Source organism: Sphaeramia orbicularis, chromosome 17 (genome assembly GCF_902148855.1).
Source record: "Sphaeramia orbicularis chromosome 17, fSphaOr1.1, whole genome shotgun sequence".
In the NCBI taxonomy this organism is placed as follows: Eukaryota; Metazoa; Chordata; class Actinopteri; order Kurtiformes; family Apogonidae; genus Sphaeramia; species Sphaeramia orbicularis.
Window position 1 is genome coordinate 12,576,645 of NC_043973.1, and position 17,968 is coordinate 12,594,612.

Genomic DNA, 17,968 nt, shown 5'->3' on the forward strand with positions numbered 1-17,968 from the left:
TAAGTTATTTTTATTTACAAATATATGAAACAGTCCAGGTATTATTTGCTTTTGGTTCAGTAGGCTTCTTCAGTGCAAGTCAGTTCTGGATTCCTTTAGTTTCATCATGCAGAAAAGCCTTCTTGTCATGATGATAACCATTTCCATAATTTGGAAAACTGTGTTTATCCAGAACAGTTTTGGTCTTGTCATTATCCCTAGTGAAAGGCTTAGTCTCAAAGGCATTGACAGGGAGCTTTTGGGATGCACCGATGGACATCTCAGTCTGAATTGCTTTGTGGACAAATGGTTTGTGCCCAGGTTTCTGGTTGATTGCAGGAAGAGCAAGTTGCTCCCTCTGGACCTTCTTGTCTTCCCACAGCTTCAGCAGGCGACGTTGATTATTTGTCATATCCTTAAGATTTTGTTGCAGCGACTGCACTTGGTCTTCCAAAAGTGTCTTAGAGGTGACTGTATTTGCCAGCTCTGATGTCAAATCATCAATGGTCAGACTTAGTTTCCCGGCTTTCTCCACCAGGGAACTGCACTCACGCTCCTTCTCGTGCAGATCGTTGATTATGTCCTTTGTGGACTTTCCATTGAACTTGGGACTGCACTCAAGTCCAATCTCAGTGCGAAGAGTCTTCACTTGTTTCCTCAGGTCCTTGTTGTCCGTCGTCAGAGTCTTCAGTTTCTGCTTGAGAGCCTCAGTGGAACGCATTCTGGACTCATACTGTCTGAGTTTCTCTCGCAGAACACTTTCTCTGTGCATGGCATCATCTCTTTCCTTTCTGCATTTCTCCAAGAGCTTCAGGGTCTCAAATTTGGAAACTTTTTCACCTTTACCATTTGAAGAGGCCATGCTGTGGTGCAGTTTCCAGATCACAAAGTAAAAATCAAAAGTAAAAAGGCATTGTCAAAAAAGAAAAGTTAGGATTTACAAGGTATCCAAATAATCCTGAAACATTGTGCTGTTAAATCCTCTTTACAAACCCGAGCAGCTACCTGCATACCTGAGACTGAGGCAGGTGACATTCTTCTAGCAGGGTTATCTGTTTGACAGGCAGGTCCTGTGTAACTCAAAGCGGTGGCTAGAATGACCATTAATTAGGGCGCCACCAACCCTTTGACACAGTTTCAAGTGACACAATTTCTTTCTGTTTTGTTAATTAATCTAAAAACATCACTCATGTTAATCAACGGAAATATTAAACTCTGCTTTAACCGAACTGTGTGCATGTAAGAGGTGATAACTATAACACCAGGCTTCGGTGTAGGAACAGGCGACACTTAAGTGACATTTTCCACTGCAGGGGACATGACACATTAGATTCTATCAGTTTCCTCACACCACAAGACTTTACAGACGATTTAGACGGAGATGGATGGAGCTGGAAACTCAACAGCACGGGCCAAATACCCACTTTTCAAGTTAGATGCTCTACCAAAAAATGTTAGACATTTACACCTATGAGTTAGAATATCTCTCCTTAAATATTTAAAAAGTCAAACTGTTGAAACGGACAAGCGGGCTGCCTGGTCACGTTGCCGACACGTGTGGGATCAGGGGTGATTTAAGGTTGTGCTGATAAAAGCTTATCTAAAAAAAACTGGGGGGGAAAAAAAATCTCCTAAAAAGTTAATGAAGGCCTCCAGGGTCATGGTGTTTTTCATGTAAATTGTAGACTAAACTAAACTAGCCAAAATACAGTAAATGTACACTTTTTATGTTGTTTCCAAGTCAGTTTTAACTTTTACTTTGCAATTGTGTAAGTGTTCAATTTACGTTTTCCTTATTATGATGTTAATAAATTCAGGAAATACCAGTAGCTCCCACAAAGACCAGGTTTTATTTTGTCCCCATGAAAACAGACATGAACTCCATAATTTTTACATAATATAAAATGCATTTTGTCACCATGACAACTAATTACAAAAGTAGTTAGACACGTAATAAATCCATCTGACCTTACATGTTTAGGATGCATCTTTGGCATTAGGCACTTCAGTTTTCTAAATGTACAGAATCAGTCCAACACCTTGACTATTTTAACAGCATCTTTAAATATTTTGCCATTAATACTAGAAGCACTTTTCATACATTGTACAAAATAACCTAATTAAAAAAAAATCATATACAAAATGCCTTATACCCACAAGATTACTACACAAGACTTGTTATCTAAATATTTGAACAGATAAGTGTAAAGCTGAAAAACTACCATACTATATGAGATCTTCTGTGCTCAGTAACACCATACCCCATTGATCTCTAAGGAAGTTTAGAACCCATCCCATTAGAAATAACATACTTGGTACGAGTGTTCATTTTCAAAGGTCACACAGATGAACCGAGCGACACACCGAGTTTAAGGTCCGAAACAGAACGTTGAAGTGCGGCTTGAAATCCAGACGACCCATGACTTCATGAAAGGAGCAACCTGATTCTCTCTAATAAGGCAACAGGAGAACCTGCAATTTAAAAAAAAGAATAACACTTGCTTTGGGAAGGAGAAATCATGTAAAGAGGAAGTGTGGTGTCAGGTGTTTTGTTCCTGCAGATCAAAAAAAAAAAAAACAAGTACACATGTTGGAACCAGGCCACTGATTTAGAGCTGCTATTGACTTGCTGCCATAAAACCGGTCATGAGAAAGTACAAGGTGGTAAAATGTGACTTAAACAGTATCAGGTTTTGTGTTTAAACAATAGAATATGGGTTAAAATGTGTCGCTATTGTTTACCTTGAAAAAAAACTTGCCGTTTTCATGTTGAGGGTATTTTTATTCCTGCTGTTGGAGTAGATTTAGTAACAGGTAGGTCTGGTTCTGGTTTGCTGAAGAAATATGCCTGAAAAATGACACAGATAACAAAACAGGTGAAAAGAAGCAATTACAGTATTAGGAGAAACTACTAATCCATCAAGGACTAAAGCCCCAATGTCTGCGAGCAACTGTGCAGCAAATGTTGAACGTTCTTGAGAATAGAGCTTTCCTGCAAGTCCATTCATCATGGTCAGCCTTCAGACACCGGCTTACTTTGTAGACTAATTACACGAATGTGGCCAGACACACGATACCCCTCTGAACCTGACAGTATTCACATTAAGAAGTACACTAACAGGCCATTCTCACACCAGTTAGGAAATGCGGTCAAAGTTTCCGATGAATAGAGTCTCCCCAGCGGGAGCGAACCTGACACTCATCGGGTACAGTCATTTCCCAGAAGCGCACAAGGACGGACACGCAAAAGAAGAAAAAAAAAAAAAATGTCGGTGTAGTGTGATGTCTGTGATTGACACGGGCAAGTTAGGTCAAAGCTTGGCAACGCTACTAAAGATAAATGAGAAAAGAGTCAATCATTGTTGTTATCGGCACTGAGACGGACAGGCAGCTTAACTCAAGTGGATTAGTGAAGATGTAGAGGCCAAAACGGAACAATGAGGCTGGATCTTCTTTCTCCAAACAGTTTTATTTTCCAATTCTTTCCATTTAATACAATTAGTAAAATTAGATTATCATGAATTTATCTGTCAGATTCTTACAATAATGCTGTTATTTTGCAAAATTCAGATCAATGTCTCTATTCACCTGGACAAAAAGATGGAAAGGTCATAGTTTCAGATTTCATGAATACTTATTGAAGTATCAATTATGCCATGTTTTGCCACTGATAAAAATGACATTTTACAGCAAATACTTTCATAACTTCATGTTTTGTGCATATATTAACACAGACCTGCTTTTTTCATTAACACAGTTGTTTTTATTGTAGACCATGAGCAAAATACATTTGAAATATAGGTGTATAATTTTTCATCTTTACTTCTAATGCCACATAAAATACTTTATTTTAGAAAAAATACTTATGCGCTTCAATATGGAAATACATCAGACCAGAACAGCGGTGTATTTCCAATTTTCAGTGATCTATAATTTGGCAAATATGCAAATGTAGATCTTTTACAGAGGTCAGACATCAATTTATCTGAGAACAACTCCTGAAAATTTCATTCATCTGTCATGAGTAGTTTTAAAATATTGACTTCTTTTGCTTAGCATCTTTTTCTGTAGCATTCTTTTTTACATCCCCATTTTCCCTCATATCTCAAAAACTAATGAAGATATATGGCTAACATTTTGTCTTGTGTTTAGTAGGACTAATAACATTATTTTCTCAAAGTATGAAAACATAACATGACAAATAAATGGGTTCTCTTCCTCAGATTTACTGTACACTATTATTAACACCATGCTATACTCGTGGCAGAAAATGAACAGAAAGACGGTTAAATCAGTTAAATTAATAATGAACTTTGTAATGACACCTCTAATCCTGAGTGTTGCTATTATACAGGGTGTATCAGAAAAAAGTAGACTTTCAGAAAAAACAACATAAAACCAAAATGCGAAGATATTTTGAAAATCTGCTCATATGTGTTTATTGACCATGGAATTCTCCTTTGATTGACACCAGTGTCCTGGGTCAGTTTTCATGCTTCAGTGAACAACGCTAATTTGAATTGTGCAAAATAAAAGCCTATTGCGCATGGAAGTGTAAGGGTTAATATGAGATCTGTCACCATGGATGACAAGTTCCATTGGTCTTTTACTTTCATACATAAAACAGGAAAAAAATAATGACATGTTAACCCCCTACCATCGATACAAAGATTTCACATTAACGACAGGTTTGAGTCTATCGTGCCAAACACAAGGGGTTAAAGCTGTTAGTGAGGATTCTTTAAGCTGGTTTTGAGTTGACCATTTGAAATTTTAAACATTTCCGTCAGCATATGTAATTCATTGCATCATCACAGCTGAAGTGGAAACTCCTGAGGCAGGACAGGGGTATGAGTAGGTGTGCCTTCGCAGATAAGGTGAGGAGGACACTAATGTGCGTAGCAAGGAACGAGGCCCATGTGGAAGACTAAATGTGCTGGAATCCTTCGACTAACGGAAGTGTGTGCCTTCAATTAAAATCCTGAAGTGTAAAACCCAAATCTTGACACACTGAGCAAATTTTGCTTTTAATTTTCAGTTTCTCACCGATGAGTGAAATCTTTGCATCGATGGTAGGGGGTTAACATGTCATTATTTTTTCCACTTTTTTTTTTTCTGAGAGTCTACTTTTTTCTGATACACCCTGTATAGACAAAGACCGTAGACTTTATTTGTCATTCCAGATTTACATCTACAAATAAAATTTTAATCCAATTGGCTCAGGAGGCAGCAGGAATAAATAATACAGACACTTTATCTACTAAATAGAATAAAAATGCATAAAAAGTATGTGTCAAGTATAAAAAACAAAGGTTCAGTGATAACAAAAAATATTATCAGTAGTAAAAGCCATGACTAGTAATAAAAAACTATCAGTCAAGTAAAGTTTTATTGCACAGCAATGGAGCTTAAACTCCTGACTGTACCAGTCCAGTGTAGGTTAGGGTGGGTGTGTGAGGGGAGATATTATTTTGAGTTCAACAGTCATTTTATGGCAGGTGGAATGAAACTGTTTCTGAACCTGGGTATTCTGCAGAACCTCCTTGCTGAGACCAGCACTGAGCCTGTTTACATGACCATACTAGGAAAGCACTCGGACAACGCAGACCTCCACCAACGCAGATAAGTCCCCCTGCCCCAAATCACCACAAAAATGTAATCACAACCTCCGCCGTTCCTTGGCAGAGGTAATGTTTTCATCGGGGTTTGTCTGTCTGTCTATTTGACTGTTAGCAAGATAACTCAAAAGGTTATGGACGGATTTGGATGAAATTTTCAGGAAATGTTGATACTGGCAGAAGGAATAAATTACTAAATTTTGGTGGTGATCGGGGGGGGGGGGCTGATCTGCCTTGGTAGAGGTCTGTGCTGTCTGAGTGCTTTTCTAGTTTGTTCCTTGTGCCAGTATCAACATTTCCTGAAAATTTCATCAAAATCCATCCATAACTTTTTGAGTTATCTTGCTAACAGACAAACAAGCAGACAAACCCCGATGAAAACATAACCTCCGTGGCGGAGGTCAAAAGTCAGATAACTGGGAGTAATGGGATATTGTAATAATCAGATCTGACGCGTATACATGCACTTAAGGAATGTGATAATTGAAAAACCCTGGTTTGGAGACTCCGGTCCATTAACTTATTACTTTCAGAATTCGTACATATGTAGTGATTGTAGACTTAAACTTCCTGTTACTGTCTTCTGCTCACGTTTGACTACACAACTTCCATTCTCTATGATTTTAATTGCGTTTACGCATGTGCAGATGTAAATGAATGAAAAATAAATCAGATTAACCTGTATACATGCAAAAGACATCATAGTATTGGGGAGAAATCCAGGTGTGATAATTCGATTTCTCATACTCAGATTACAGCTGTTATCTGATAAAACAGATCAGACTTTCCTCTTTACATGGTCACTTGAATAAACGGACAACTCTAGAAAAATCGGATAATGATCGGAGTATTGGTGTGGATGTAAACAGGCTCACTGTCTTACCTTACAGCCAACAGCCAGTAGGACGTTCAATGTAACAATAGCTGCCATGGTGGCGACCATCACTTTGGGGTGGTCGTCTCTGACTGTGGGCCAGAATGTCATCACCAGAACCGAACCAGACAGGCAGAGCGCTACCACGACAGAGAACCACCTCAACCATTCAAATGGAAGAATCCAAATGACCTTGTTTAAGGGAAGGAAAAACAATGCATCGGAAAACATGTTTCATCTTTAAAAAATGCATACAGTACCATTACATTCACTTCTTCCAAAACAAGGCAAAACTCTATATATTAGGCTTTAAAGTGAACAGATCTCTATTGTTGTTTCATACCCTGATGAATACACTTCCATTGGCTTCTCCTCAAGGATAAGACTTCCTGGCTGCTGTTTCACATTGTACATTTTGCGGGTCTGCAATTGGTCATTTGGACATTCATTCAGCTTTTTTCTCCTCATTCAATCCAACCCTGTCCTTTGGTAAGCGTCTGATTTTCTAAATTCACTCACATACTTTTTGTGCTTTTTGACCCTTTTTCTCTCACCCTAAACTCTTTTCTTCAATGTCTCATCTGTTAATTGAAAAAAGTGAGTAAAAATGCTATATTGAAAATGCACCACATTCTGACCTCCATGCACCTTTTTTCCAGAATCTTACCTTGTATATATCCTATATTGCCCGTATATATTCTTATTTGTTGTACATATTTCTCATCTGTAGTATAGAGTTAGCTTTTTGTATATATCTGTAGTTTTTGTAGTACTTTATTAGTATATGTATATTTAATTTTTATCTTGTAGCTGTTGTATATTGCCAACATTTTTCAGTAGCTATTTTGTGTGATATTTTTGATACAGTCTTTTTTTTCCCACTAATTGTCTTTGCTGCTAAACAGAACAGAGCTACTAAACAAATTTTCATTGTTCCTGTGACAGTGACAATAAAGATCTATTCTGTTCTGAAATAAAAAAAAAAAAAAAAAAAAGGCAGTTGAGTCTGCCACAAAGAAGGGAGTACCCTACATATTTTTTCACCTTTAAGATCCAAAGCAAACAGTGGCTTATGAAAAACCAGTTGTGTGATCACTTTTCACTTTAACAGCAGGTATTTTGTCTTTTTTTCTGTTTATGAATTCTACATTTGTTTACATTTTTATTACCTTACTTGGGACTATGGCTGTAAATAAGTCATTTCAATAAAATCTGGTATGCTTACATCCTGTATTTTTATTATGATGTTGATTAACATGCATGGCCTCTCAGAAAAAAAAACTAATAAAGAAAAAAAAAAAATCTTACCACTGCAGGTACATAAATAGCCAGAGAATATCCATATACACAGACAATCTCCATGAAGGAATATGACACCAAATTCATGATCTTGTTGCCTCTCCAAAGCAAGAAACCCCAGAGTGCAAGAGGAACCAGCCAAGCGTAGCTGAAGATTGCTGTTGCAGCTATGGTCACTGAAAAACATGTCAAATTTGTTTGGTTAAGTTACAGTTGGAGTGTCCTCTTACTTAAAACCCGAGACAGCGAGCCATTAAAGGATCATTATGTAGGATTTATGTGTTGGAGATTGACGGTAATGATGTCTGAGAAGAAAAACGTGATTTGAAGGCACTCTGAGAGCCAGTATTTGGTTGGTCCAACCTGAGCTACTGTGAAAACAGAGAAGAGTAACACTAGGCTGAAGAAAACACAATGATTTGTAGTTACAAGTAATTATCCTCTAATGAAAACATAATTATTTACATTCAAGTCTATTTCTCCTGTTATATCCCCCTAAACTTTACACTTAACATATTTAATGACAGCACTCACCTTTTTGAAACTCTGGTGTATACTTATAGTTTGGTTTGCCTAAATGCACCAGAAAGTTGGATATGTTTCCACTGATGGCAATGGCAAAAACAAGAGTGGTACAAATCCAGAATGGTCCTAAGAAGTACAGACAACAAACATTAGAACTTGTATTTGTGGAGAAATTCAGTTTCTGTAAAACTATTAAATTACAAGTGTTACTACACTGCCCACCCATACCAAAATAGAGACAGGATAAGACAAGGATAGGACAAGATAACTGACAACCTGTAAGAATACATTTATGTTAAACTACTTACCATAAAGATCAGGATTTCGACGAAGGTAGACATGAATAAAGTTCTTCCCAGGCCATGGAAGCACTGAGCCGATTATTCTTTCCTTTACCTGAAAGACACATTATAAATATTATGCATACCAATCAAGGTACTTTTGGTTATTTTCCTTAAAATTCCCAAACATTACAATAAACTGGCATTATAGGAAACTGGAAACATTACATGATGAGTTTCGACATCAAAAAACTTCTGATAGTACTCAAATGTCCAGAAAGGGGCACTTTCCTTTTGCCCTGAGAGAAGCTTCAAAGCAAAAGGAGAGAGAAAAAAACACAGAACGAAGTTAACCACATGTTCTTTAATATTTAATGGTAGTTGAGGAAACGCACTCTTGTCATCTCACCTGTGTGCTGTCATCATCTGTCAGTGGGTCCTCTTCATAACCATTAGCACCAGCTTTTCTCTGTTTGTCAGATTTCACATCTTCATCCTGGATGCTGATGGTGACTGCATCTCTGTTGGCCTCCAATAGACTGCCGGCTTCTTCGAATTCTTATTTTATCATTGGGAAGATTGTGAAATATGTTAAACAAAATCTTATAGTAAAAAGTCTTCACATCTATTTATCACAGCCCATCAGAAAATTTAGATACAAGCTCCAAAGTGTCCATTGTTGTGCCGAATTCTACTCCCTGCTGAAAACTGCATCCCTATCATGTAGATTTTGGTAGTATTTGTTTAATTTATATTTTGTGTGTTGTGTATCTAAGACTTTTATTTAACTTTTGAAAGTTTTATATACCTTACAGTTTGCATATTCTTTGATATTAAACAGAAAAAAAAAAAAAAAAAAAACATAACTGCAATATCTTACAATATTATTAATTACTTGCTACAAGGCTATGATGGTGTTATGAGGTTGACTAATTCACAATTAATTTCATACCCTACAGTCAGAAAGGAGAACAATTAATGAGACAGGGTGAGCACGGAGTATTTCTCAGCAAATTGTGACAGGGTGAATTTTGTGCATATTGTCCTCTTCATGGCTGACTTAGGAAGGGGGAGCAATTTTCGGCAGGGAGTACAATTCGGCACAACATCCATAACAATGAGGATACCCACCCTTAAACTGAAACGGATCGTTTGCCGACGCCATTTAGTTCCACAGATTAGGTTTGTTTCTCAAGCACTACTTGACAAGTTTGTCACACGACAGCAATAACTTGTCCTTGTGGCTGTGAGGGGAGGAAAGACATGGTTACATTTCATCATTTTTATACGATTTTTTGCAAACAAAATCAAAAACGTAGGATATGCCGTTGTACTACAGCCTCAACTTATTGCTAAGTTTGCTAGCTAACGAAGTAGCCTCCACGTCTTCTTCATGTGACAGCTCATCACCGACAGATAATGTTCAACTACAGTAATTCTACGAATGATTACAGCCTCGCTTGTATTTAACATCTGGTGAACAGTCTGGTTACATTATTAGAAAAAAAATCTTTACCAAATTAGCTAACTTAATGAAATCATTTCACTCCTCTCAGCTATGCTAGCGTTGACAGCAGCAGGACATTACTGCATATGTAAACAACACGTCTTCCTGTTAATGACATCCTTTCAAAATAAAAACTTAAAGTATTTTTAACATAGCCTTTAATTGGCTTTGTAGCGATAGTCTACTAAATATAAATTTAGAAGGTTAATAACAAAAATTCTCTCCATTGTACACTATTAGAGTATTGTAGTTTGGGGCTTGGAAACTAGCGTTTGTTAGTTCTTGGCTCTTATTTTGACACTTGTAGGCAAGTGTCGAAAACTGTGTTAGCTAGTTAACAGTGAATGCTAAAGAGCTGAACTCGGAATACTTATTGAATAAAAAGTAAATAATTATCAAATACAAGCAAAATTAGCGGCGACATTTGAGGAATAAGGTGAAAGGTATTTCTGTCTTTTAGTGGGATGTTTATGGTTTTCAATGGCATTCATTAGCTGTGTTTTTCTTGGGAGTGCTTGCCGGTTAAGCTAACTAAACCTGCATGAGTTAGGAAATTAAACATTCTCACAAGAAAAACCCTGTGACTCCTAGAATGGACAGTAGCCCGGTTTATGTCCGTGAAAAAGGCTCCCTTCGTCGTGTCAGTGACATTGTGCTTGCTCAGCCAAAGCCAGTGTCATCATCATGCCGGCGGACAAACCCATTTGTGCTGAGAAAAGACCACTTTATATTCACCTACAATGCAGAGGGAAGTCTGAGGTACACCTCCAAATCTCTCTTTGACATAACTCTGACATTCGTAGCTGGTAACATTCAGCATGTAGATTCTCTGGTGGGCTTTCCAGAGCAGATTGGAGACAGACTTTTTGCAGCAGCAGAGGAGAATCGAACATTTTTAAACCCAGACATTTCCTCCAAAGCCCTGCAGTTGTTCAGTGAGGCTTATGGGGAAATGGTCCTGGAGTCCCTTTGTTTAAGAAATAGGTGAGTTTACAAAAAGGTGTCAATATTCCTGTCAGTCTACCAATTTTGCTAACAGCTTGTCCTTTCTCATACCTACAGATTTCCACTTTTTCATGAGAGGTTGAATGAAATCAAAACATTTCATGGCTTGAAGTCTCTAGATTTGTTTGGCTGCAGACTGGGTGACGATCATGAGATATTCCAGCACCTGACGTCAAACCCATTAGCAAGGTAAAACCTGACTCCTGGCAACGATGCTGGAAATTCAACTGAAGTATTGACAATGTTCTGTCTACTCTTCCGCAGCCTGAATCGGCTTTTCATTGGAGGCAACAGTCTGTCAGACATTGGCTTGCAAAGACTGACTGCACCCATCCGGATGATGAGAAAGGGGCTGGACTGTCTGAAGTCCCTTGATGTTTCCTGTTAGTTGCTAAAATGTTCTGTTTATTGATGTAGAGTAAAATACATTACCACATTTTAATCTTCCTCTTCCTTTGTACAGACAATCCTGTCACAGAGAGAGCTTTCAGATATCTAACATGCCTGCCCAAACTTGAAAAACTAGATGTATCTGGGACTGGTATGAAGGTATTAGTACTGGTAATAATACTATTTGGCTGTTGTTTACATCTTCCACAGTGTTGTCTAACTAGCATTTATACCTGCAGCTTGGCCCAGGACTGAAGAGAGTCATGCAGGACCTGCTGGGGCTCATTTATTCTGAGAAACCACTGGATACTTTCGATCACTCAAAATGTAAAACTGAGGGTTGGGCAGAGCAGGTAAACAGCCTTTAATATTAGTCAAAGCATTCATATTTTTTACGGTTTTTTTTAACAATCATTTCCATGCTTGTCATTAATTTGGTACATTATCGAAGCCTCACTTCTCATGTCATTTAACATTTGGCACAAAATGCATATTAACCATCCAAACACACAATAGTGATTCTATAAGCTAAAACCACTCCCATAAGAACTGTGTCACCGAAACTGCAATTAACTACTAAACACATACAATGTATTAAAAAAAATACATTGTGTTTGTACATCATCTATTTTTGTACACGCTTTCAGTACAGTCAGTGAAGCAACAACAACACGTGGCTCACGTAAAACAACATGTGAGCAGATGACACCCACAATCATCTGTAATTATTTGCACCCAAGCAGCTAATGAAACTTTAATTTGTTTGTGAAAATGCAGCATATTTCCCTCTACACAGTATCCACAGTTCAGATTACATAGGCTGCTCTTGTGTGTTATGTGTATACATCGATCAGCCCTGACATTCTGATCACTGACAGGTGAAGTAATCATAATGCTGATTATCTGGTTCCAGTGACACCTTTCACTGAGTTGAGCAGGAAGTGAACATTTAGTCTTTGAAATGGATGTGTTGGAAGGAGAAAAATGTGCAGCATAAAAATCTGGATGACTTTGACAAGGGCCAAATTGTGACAACTCGATGACTGAGTCAGAGCATCTCCAGAGCTGCAGGTCTTGTTAGGTGTTCCTGGTCTGCAGTGGTTAGTACTGACCAAAAGTGTTTAATGGGGTCATATTTTGCTCAACCCACTTTTATTAGTTTTTGGTACATTTTTTTTTGTGTATTTGGACCCTAATATTTCATAAAGTTTGAATTTGAACCCTCCAGGTGCTGCAAAGCTATCTTTATATTCATTTTGGCATAAATCAAGTGGATTTCTACAACCTGTTTTGATTCCTGCTTAATTTGTTACGTCTATAAGTAGTTACATCACAACGTTTGTACATATAAGGTCAAGACTTCCACTGAACATTTCTCCAAGTAATAATTGTTTGTCAGCAGCAGTGGTTGTAGTCCATACTGAAACTATGTCCAAACTTTTAGCCGATTACCTAAAATGTTCAGTTGTTGGTTGTATTAACGAACACAAGTGGCTAAACGGGACAGAGCAGTACAGTCAACAACCTGGAAGGGGTGGGGTGTGAAGTGGCTCACTTGCATTTAAAGGGCCAGCGCTCAAAATGACCTTTCTGGTGTCATTACTTAGAAATAGGGTTGAAGACGGACCTGTGGAGTTGAATCAATGAAGAATTCAGACCCAAGCAGAGCATTTACAGTTCATGAAGACCACAAGGAAATGTCTTAAAATGCATAATTCCATTTGAAAAAGCAAAATATCACTCCTTTAAGGAAGATCAATACAATTTCAGTCCTTTGAAGCATCTGTTGGATGTACTGGACCATCAAGACCAAACCAGTGATGCCCCATATTACAACTTGTAAGACTTAAAGGATCTGCTGCAAACACCTTTTTGCCAGATACAACAGTACACTTTCAGAGGTCCTCTGGACTCCAGGTCACAGGTCAGAGCTGTTTCGGCAGTGAAAATGAACCTTCAAAATATTAGATAATTGGTAATAGTATAATGTTCCCACAGATGTTTGTTTGTGTTGAGATCCAGTTGTCCTAATTTTGGTAGGACACAAACCTCTGCAGAACAGGGACACTCAATAAGACCTGCAGTTCTGGAAATGCTCTTACGCAGTCATCACTATTACAATTTAGTCAAAGTCTCCCAGATAATGCTATGGGGCTTCCAACACATCAACTTCAAGGCCTAAATACTCTCTTTCTGCTTAATATGTCCTACCCACTGAAAAGTGCAATTGGAATAAGATACTTGGGACGGTTGTGGCTCAGAGGATAGAGTGGGTCGCCCAATAACCAATGGGTTGGCAGTTCGAATCCCGCTCTGTCCTAGTCATGTGCTGTTGTGTCCTTGGTCAGGACACCTTGCCTTGTGTATGAATGTTCCTTGGTGGTCGGAGGGGCGAATTGGCAGCCACACTTCCATCAGCTTGCCCCAGAACAGCTGTGGCTACAAACATAGTTTACCACCACCAGAGTGAGAATGTGAGAGTGAATGAATAATGGATCAATTATGTAAAGGCGCTTTGGGTGCCTTGAAAAGCACTATAGAAATGTAATCCATCATTATTATTATTATACTCTACTTTATTACCACTTCACCTGTTACTAGCCACAATGAGCCCGTTTCCATGACCATAAAAGTTCGATAACTGGGAGTAATTGGATAACTGTAATAATCAGGTCTAACACATTTTATTTATTACTTATTTATTTACAGAAGAACAACTATTCAACCGTAATGGCATCAAGAAAAACAGTGACATCCCTCCTTCACTGCATTCTCCATGATACTTTTAAAATCATTAACAGAAATGAATATATATAGTGTTACAGTTTTTTGAAGATTATTCCACGACCATGGTGCATGGTAGAAAAATGCTGTTTTTCCAAAGTCTGTCAGAACTCAGAGAACAGTCAAAAGCAACCACTTGGAGGAATGTAGATGGAAACTACTAGAACTACATGCACTTCAGAAATGTCATAATTGAAAACCCTGGTTTAGATGCTCCAGTCCATTATCAGATTTCTTTCAGCGTACGTACATATATAGTGACGGTAGACTCAAACTTCCTGTTATTATCTTCCACTCACGTTTGATGACATAACTTCCGTTTCTATGATTTTAATTGTTTTTACACATGCACAGACGTAAAAGGACAAAATAAATCAGATTAACCTGTATACATGCAGGAAGACATCAGAGTATTGGGGAGGAATCCAGGTGTGTTGATCTGATTTCTCATTATCAGATTACTGTTATCTGATGACTAGAATAGAATAGAATAGAATCGATCTTTATTGTCACTGTCACAGGAACAATGAAAATTTGTTTAGCAGCAAAAAAAATTAGTGCAAAAAAAGACTGTATAAAAAATATCACACAAAAATGTAAGCACTGTCAAATGTTTATTGTTTATTGTTCATTCGCATGTATACAAGACAATAAAAGGACAATAATAATAACAGTAAAAGACATTCCCGGGAAGCCAAAAACCAAAGTGGTTTATCGTGGGCCTCCCCAAAGACTTGAAATAAAAAAAGTATTTACAGTGTCTAATATGATATACAATCATAAATAAACAAAATTCATTAAAAGAAGGAAATAAGTCAAAAAACAGAAATAACTAAATACATCGTAAGCAGTGCACGTAGAAATAAATAAGAATCGACAAAACTATGAAACGAAATTCAGAATGAAACTAATAAGTTATCTAACTGAGAAAAATGATAAATGAATCAAGAAGAGCAAACAGATCAGGTGAAAGTAGTGCTTGGATGTTCTATGAAATCCAGTTTTAAAAGTTTTTTGAATCTGGGTAAGAGCACACAGGTTTGCTGTGACTGGGTTAAATTGTTCCATATGATGGGGCCCCTATACAGTATTGTAAATTGTTTCTGATTGGATTTTGTCATAATCGGTCTTAGTAGATTCCGCTGTCTTGTACTATGGTGATGAATGTCTGAGTTGAACCAGAAGAAGCATATGATAAAATGAAATGATAAAGCATATGAGATTATCCTGTTTACATGGTCACTTAAATAATCTTATAACTCCAGAAATCGGATACTGATCAGAGTATTGGTGTGGATGTAAACGGGCTCAATGTTTCGGCTGATGGGCATATATTTACGTCCGCCTAGGAGGTTATGTTTTTGCCAGGGTTTGTTTGTTTGTTTGTTTGTTTGTTTGTCTGTTTGTCCGTTAGTGTGCAACATAACTCAAAAAGTTATGGACAGATTCTGATTAAATTTTCAGGGTTTGTTGGAAATGGGATAAGGAAGAAATGATTAAATTTTGGTGGTGATCGGGGGTGGGGGGGCCCACGGGGGGGCCACTGATCAGCCTTGGTGGAGGTCTGCGCTACTACTACTTCTACTACTACTTCTACTTTAGATTTTTTCCGGTGCAAGAGTCTCTGACGTCTTTGATGCAATTTTTACACCTCCATTTAATCATTTTTCTTGTATATTTTCTATCCTAACCTGCAATTGATGAAGCTCAGTGCCACAACTCACTCTGACAATGAGCCCTTTTCTCAGAAATTTGTCTTTTTCCTGCTTCTCACTGATGACATATCTCATCAGCGTCAACCTTGGAAGGTGTTGAAAAATGGAGGTTGTGGAGCAGAGGTGGGCTTGTATTGTTAGTTACCTCCGCCAAGGAGGTTATGTTTTTGCCAGGGTTTGTTTGTCTGTCTGTCTGTCTGTCTGTTTGTTTGTCTGTCTGTTAGTGTGCAACATAACTCAAAAAGTTATGGACAGATTTTGATGAAATTTTCAGGGTTTGTTGGAAATGGGATAAGGAAGAAATGATTAAATTTTGGTGGTGATCAGGGGTGGGGGGGCCCACGGGGGGGGGGCACTGATCAGCCTTGGCGGAGGTCTGCGCTCTCTGAGTGCTTCTAGTTAACAAATGTTACTTTAATTTTTCAGGTTGTAAATCAGTGGGAAACAAATGGTACTCAAATGCCAAAACTCAAGAAACTTGAAGAATCAAGAACATCAGCACTACGCTTTTGTATGTGTTCTTTTCATTTTTTCATATTGTATAGTACAAACCAAACTCAACATTTCACAACATACAGCATACTTAAAAGGCTTGTTTTGTTCTCCAAGTTGGCAGGCAGAAGTTCGTCAGAGAGGTGCTAAAGGCAACACCTTTGGTCTGTGAGAGTGAAGGCAACACCAACACAGAGACGCTGCATTTCTACAAACCCTCAGTGATCGGCTGCACGCAAGAGAAACATAATAGTTCTGCAGTATGTGATGACAAGCATTATTGGCACAACTACAAAAAAAGGCAGCGTCAGGTTGAAAGGTGTGACACTGTTCATGAAAGCCCTCCGACCAAACGTTTGTCCTCTTTGGCTTTTTCAGCTGAGGACATGGACTTGTTGAACAGCTATTGAGTAACGTACTCATATGCACGACGACCTACATTTACACTTAAAAGGACCAGAATGATGTCACACTCAGGAAGATCTTTTCTGGCTACATTGACTTTGTTATAGAGTTTTATAAATAAAGTTCAGTATTACGCATTTGCCATTGTGCTTTTTATTTTTCTATGAAGCCCAGCAGATAAGTCATGATGTTGTTATTGATGATTTTAACCCATAAAGATTCAAACATCCACTGGTAACCAAATTCATTTCCTGTTGATCCACTACTCCTATCAATACATGCAAATAATTGGTGTAAAATACAGTTTGTCATCTTTTCATGGTCATCAGATATGACCCATTTGGACGTTCAGAGGCTCCTTAGTTACTGTGGAAAAACCATCATTTCTACAACATTGATTCACCAGTAAAACCCATGGAGTTGGATCAATGACAGTGGATGGGCACACTTGTTTTATGTTCAGTTAATGATATATTTTACTGAAAAACTAAATTTTTCTTCAGTTTTCTGTTATTGATATAAAACCCCTCAACTTTAATTTGAGCTTTTATGAACATTTACATGATCAATACATTAACCCCTTCATGCATAGTGGTCACTACAGTGGACAGCTGTTCAAAGCTGTTCTCTTGTATATTTATGGATTTTGTTGTTTTATTTCCATATCAGCCAGTACAGTGGATATGCTTATGCATCATCCCATACACTGTAATTCACACCATTACTGTAAATTTGCTCTTCTAGATAAACCTGATCTGCACTAACATGTTTGAGTGTAAAAAAAAAAAAATGCTATTTGTTATTGGACTGCAATTAACTGTTTTGTTTTTTTTAACAAAAAGTTTTTTTTTCGTTGTTGTTTTTTTTTTTTTGCATATTATCTCCATGCAGGTATGTTAAAATGTGAGAAAACATCAGATTAGCAGCATTAAACATGTTTTTATTTCATGATTTTCATGCAGTACATCAATAAATACATGTTTCTTTGCTTCTGGACATGTTTGCAACTCCATGAAAAATAGGTTTATAATTTTTTTTCTTTTTTTTTTTTTTTTCATGCCTTAAGAGAAATAAAAACACTCAGGAAAAAATAT

The 17,968-nt window shown here is 37.6% G+C and overlaps 3 protein-coding genes across 4 annotated transcripts; 1 reads left to right on the top strand and 2 right to left on the bottom strand.

Annotated features, from left to right (window-relative positions):
* Positions 1–47: 47 nt before the first annotated feature.
* On the bottom strand, positions 48–884 carry LOC115436848 (uncharacterized). Its single transcript, XM_030159815.1, has one exon. It carries the CDS (start codon positions 839–841, stop codon positions 80–82), a length of 762 nt encoding a protein of 253 aa, XP_030015675.1. The 5' UTR covers positions 842–884; the 3' UTR covers positions 48–79.
* Positions 885–1,810: 926 nt separating this feature from the next.
* On the bottom strand, positions 1,811–10,186 carry yipf1 (Yip1 domain family, member 1). Of its 2 annotated transcripts, none has more exons than XM_030159814.1 (10): positions 10,093–10,186; positions 9,708–9,820; positions 8,986–9,134; positions 8,805–8,885; positions 8,604–8,691; positions 8,305–8,421; positions 7,780–7,946; positions 6,481–6,663; positions 2,739–2,827; positions 1,811–2,451 (listed from the first exon to the last, which is right to left on the bottom strand). In XM_030159814.1, exons 2-9 carry the CDS (start codon positions 9,739–9,741, stop codon positions 2,744–2,746), a joined length of 903 nt encoding a protein of 300 aa, XP_030015674.1. In that variant the 5' UTR covers positions 9,742–9,820; positions 10,093–10,186; the 3' UTR covers positions 1,811–2,451; positions 2,739–2,743. The 2 variants fall into 2 exon arrangements, with proteins under 2 accessions (XP_030015674.1, XP_030015673.1); XM_030159813.1 differs by having other exon boundaries at positions 2,722–2,827.
* Positions 10,187–10,404: 218 nt separating this feature from the next.
* On the top strand, positions 10,405–17,015 carry lrrc42 (leucine rich repeat containing 42). The gene is made up of 7 exons (XM_030159811.1): positions 10,405–11,067; positions 11,146–11,277; positions 11,353–11,471; positions 11,552–11,637; positions 11,718–11,831; positions 16,404–16,488; positions 16,587–17,015. The coding sequence occupies exons 1-7, from the start codon at positions 10,676–10,678 to the stop codon at positions 16,877–16,879; spliced, it is 1,221 nt and encodes a 406-aa protein (XP_030015671.1). The 5' UTR covers positions 10,405–10,675; the 3' UTR covers positions 16,880–17,015.
* Positions 17,016–17,968: the final 953 nt, after the last annotated feature.